The sequence below is a fragment of the Mastomys coucha genome, unplaced genomic scaffold (assembly GCF_008632895.1).
Source record: "Mastomys coucha isolate ucsf_1 unplaced genomic scaffold, UCSF_Mcou_1 pScaffold5, whole genome shotgun sequence".
NCBI lineage: Eukaryota > Metazoa > Chordata > Mammalia > Rodentia > Muridae > Mastomys > Mastomys coucha.
The window spans coordinates 112469312-112472852 of NW_022196911.1; the positions used below are offsets into that span (position 1 = coordinate 112469312).

Consider the following 3541-nt stretch of genomic DNA (forward strand, 5'->3'; position numbering starts at 1 on the left):
TCGAGACAGGGTTTCTCTGTGTATCCCTGGCTGTCCTAGAACTCACTCTGTAGATCAGGCTGGCCTCGAACTCAGAAATCCATTTGTCTCTGCCTCCCAAGTGCTGGGATTAAAGGCATGAGCCACCATTGCCCTACTGTATTTACTGTTTTCATGCTCTTAGCGGATAGTCGTTTTTTAAAATAAAATTTTAAAAAGGTAATTTATGTATATGAGTACCAGAAGAGGGCATTAGATTCCATTATAGATGGTTGTAAGCTACCATGTGGGTGTTTGAACTCAGGACCTCCGAAAGAGCAGTGAGTGCTCTTAACCACTGAGCCATCTCTCCCAAGTCATTCTAACCCCTCCAGCCCATTTCAGTGTAAGTCAGCTCATTTCAAGTGCTCAGTAGTGCCAGGTAGCTGCTGCACTGTGAAACAGCACGAGTTCGAGGGCACCAGGTCCAGCTTCAGGCCGTCTCTTCTGTCATGGAGGGGGTGCTGGGGCTGCCACCTTTCTCCCTTGCAGGTGAAGGATCTTCTCCTCACTCTCTTTCTAGGTTCAGCTCTGTCTCTGGGAGGAGAAAGTAAACAAAGTTCTAGGGGGAAAGCAGATGAAGGGCTCAGAAGTAGCTGGCGGCCATAGAGACTGGGACTACCCAATTGCAACAGTACAGAGAAGCTGTTTGTTAATCAATAGTTTGGGTTCCTCAAAATGGAGTTGAGATTCCAGCCCTTCTGTCTCTTGTCCTGTTACCTTAGAAAACTTACCTGACCTTTCTGAACCTCTGTTTTCTTTTCTATGGAGTGAAGCCCATCGTATTACTTATATTTTGCAGTTAATTGTAGAATGTACAATGCCAATGGAAATAACTAATTGCCTTGGTGTCAGGGACATGTATGGCCTTCTTTGGAAGATGTGCAGGGACAGACATGGCTGTGGAGGCTGTTGACCGCCATCCTTTCTTGCAGCGCCACCTTTAAATGATGATGTGCAGGCTTCCTCAGCTGTATCCAGCCCTACCCAGCCAGGTCCAGTTTTGTACATGCCGTCTGCTGCTGGAGACTCGGTCCCTGTGAGCCCCTCCAGCCCGCATGCCCCTGACCTCAGCGCCGTACGTGCCTGTCTGGGAGTGAGTGGGTGGGCACCTTGCCTGCCCAGGAGCGAGCCCCTGCCTTTCTCTGCCCAGGAGCTTGAGGCCCTGGTATTTGTCCTGGGGCCAAGGGCAGGGAGGTGGGGATGTATCTTCAGAGCCTGGGCAGAGCTGGGATAAGCCTTTTGTCACTTCTGTCTGTCAAATACCTTCTGAGTGCTAATTGATGCCCACTGACCACAGCCCTTTGAAGCAGGGTTGGAGGGTGGCCATTCCCCTGCACCCATTGTTCCCATCACCCATCACCAACCTGTCCATTTCTGCAGCTCCTCTGTAGGAATAGTGGCCTGGGCAGTCCATCTCACCTCTGCAGCTCCCCGCCAGGCCCCAGCAGGAAGACCTCAAACCTGGAGGGCCTGGTCTTCCCTGGGGAGTCCAGCCTTGCCCCTGGCAGCTACAAGAAAGCTCCTGGCTTCGAGAGGGAAGACCAGGTCGGGGCGGAGTACCTGAAGAATTTCAAGTGTCAGGTAAAGGACTGAAGGAGCAGCAGAGGGTGTGAGCCCAGTAAGCTGAGCCTTTCCTGTGGGCAAGAGTGGCTTAGGGACGAGGCCTGGCTCGCCTGTGGGAAGGACACAGAGAGCGAGGCCTAAAGCCCTCCCTCTTCAGTGTCTTTAGGGTTGGGCAGAGTGGTCTGCCACTCTGCTTCTCAGCTGAGGCTGGGAAGGCTCAGGAGGCTGCACTGTACCTCACCCTCTCAGGGCTTCTCTCACTTTTCCTTCATGGAGCTGTGCTCACTCTGCAAAGGCTGCATAGCTTGCCCAGAGCCCCGAGCCAGTCAGTGTGTACAAGATTGTCCCTCTTTCCCTTCCAAGCTGTGATGCCTGATGAGAAGACGGCCTGGGGGCCAGGACAGAGGAGTCTCGAATAGCAGGGGACAGTCCTGGGGCTGTCATCTAGGAGAAGGAACCAGCCTCCTGTTCAGGCTAGGCGGCAGAGAAGGGGAGGGGGAGAGGGTATATGCGTAGAGAAAGCAGGGAAGAGGAGAAGGGGAGAGGGTTTTGGATGGCAGGTGAGCGACCCTGTCATTCCTTGTCCCTCCCCTGTATTTCCAGTCTCAGTGGACATAGCAAGGCCAGGTGGACACTAGCCTTGGAGCTGCCCGGCACCAAAATCACTTCCTGCTCCCTAATTTTTCTCTCTCAGGCTAAATTAAAACCCCATTCGCTAGAGCCCAGGAGTCAAGAGCAGCCTCTGCTTCAACCCAAACAGGTACAGAGCTTTCCCTCTCCTTCTGGTATCACTGTGGGTAGGGTAGGCCAGAGCAGAGCCCTAGCTAGTGTCAGCAAGTAAGTACCAGTTTCCCCCAAACTAAGGTAGGACTAGGGGCACTCAACCCCAGTCTAAAGAGGGTAGGGGTCAGGCCCTGGAGCCATCAGCAGGAATGTTAGAGGAGCATGTCAGTCCCCATGCTCATCCCCCTCCACCTATAACCATTTAACAGGGTGCGCCTGGGATAGCTCCCAGGCCTATAAAGTCCTGGTTCCTTTCTCCCTGCCTGGCCTCTCCTAGCCTCCGCCAAAGCTTCTGTAGGCTGGCATCCCATTTCCTCCCCCAACTCTCGTTGCAGGACGTGCTGGGCATCCTCCCTGTGGGCAGCCCCTTGACTTCCAGCATCTCTTCCAGTATGACCTCCAGCTTGGCAGCCACTCCCCCCAGCCCTGCAGGCACCAGCAGCACCCCTGGCATGAATGCCAATGCTCTGCCCTTCTACCCAACCAGCGACACGGTAGAGTCGGTCATAGGTAACTAGGCAGGGTTTGTTTGGGAGCCTAGGACGGGACCTGGAGTCAGAGCCACAAGGTGTTCTCAAGTGAGACTTGGATGAGCAGAGCACATACTCTTTTGACATCTGGCTTGCCGGGGTAGACACTCTAGAAATGAGCTCAACGTGGAGGGCCAAGAGCAGGCCATGGAGCTCCTTCAGGGAAGTGTGAGCCTGCGCATCCATCCTGCATCCATCCTCAGTGCTGATGGTTAGGAGCGAGTGCCATGGACCAGGTGTGAGCCTGCACATCCATCCTCAGTGCTGATGCTTAAGAGCGAGTGCCATGGACCAGGTGTGACTCGGTGTAGCATGTGTAAGGCCTTGGGTTTGGTCCTCAGCTCCAAGAGGAAAAAGCCAGCGCCCCTTTTCATCATTGCCTGTGTGCCCACTTTGTGCCAGGTCCATTGCAGGCACTGGGGAAGCAGACAGTGGCTGCTTCTGCCATCTAGGAGAGAGACTGTACCTTCTCCTAACCAGGCCAGTTCCAAAAAACGCACTGACCTTTGCAGGTACCCAATGTGCATGGCCCTCACGGGCCAGAGTGCTAACCCTGAGAGACTCAGAGTGAGACACAGGAGCCCACACTAACCCTGAGAGACTCAGAGTGACACACAAGGAGCCCACACTAACCCTGAGAGACT

At 54.1% G+C, this 3541-nt stretch overlaps 1 protein-coding gene across 2 annotated transcripts in view; it reads left to right on the forward strand.

Annotated features, from left to right (window-relative positions):
* The window catches only part of Unk (unk zinc finger), a 34732-nt gene that overhangs the window by 25264 nt on the left and 5927 nt on the right, over positions 1-3541 (forward strand). Inside the window, exons 8-11 of one of the 2 annotated variants that reach the window (XM_031354822.1) lie at positions 954-1096; positions 1402-1602; positions 2279-2344; positions 2703-2877. In XM_031354822.1, coding sequence (XP_031210682.1) covers positions 954-1096; positions 1402-1602; positions 2279-2344; positions 2703-2877 — 585 coding nt within the window. The remainder of the gene's footprint in view (positions 1-953; positions 1097-1401; positions 1603-2278; positions 2345-2702; positions 2878-3541) is intronic. The other variant, XM_031354821.1, reaches the window with a different exon arrangement.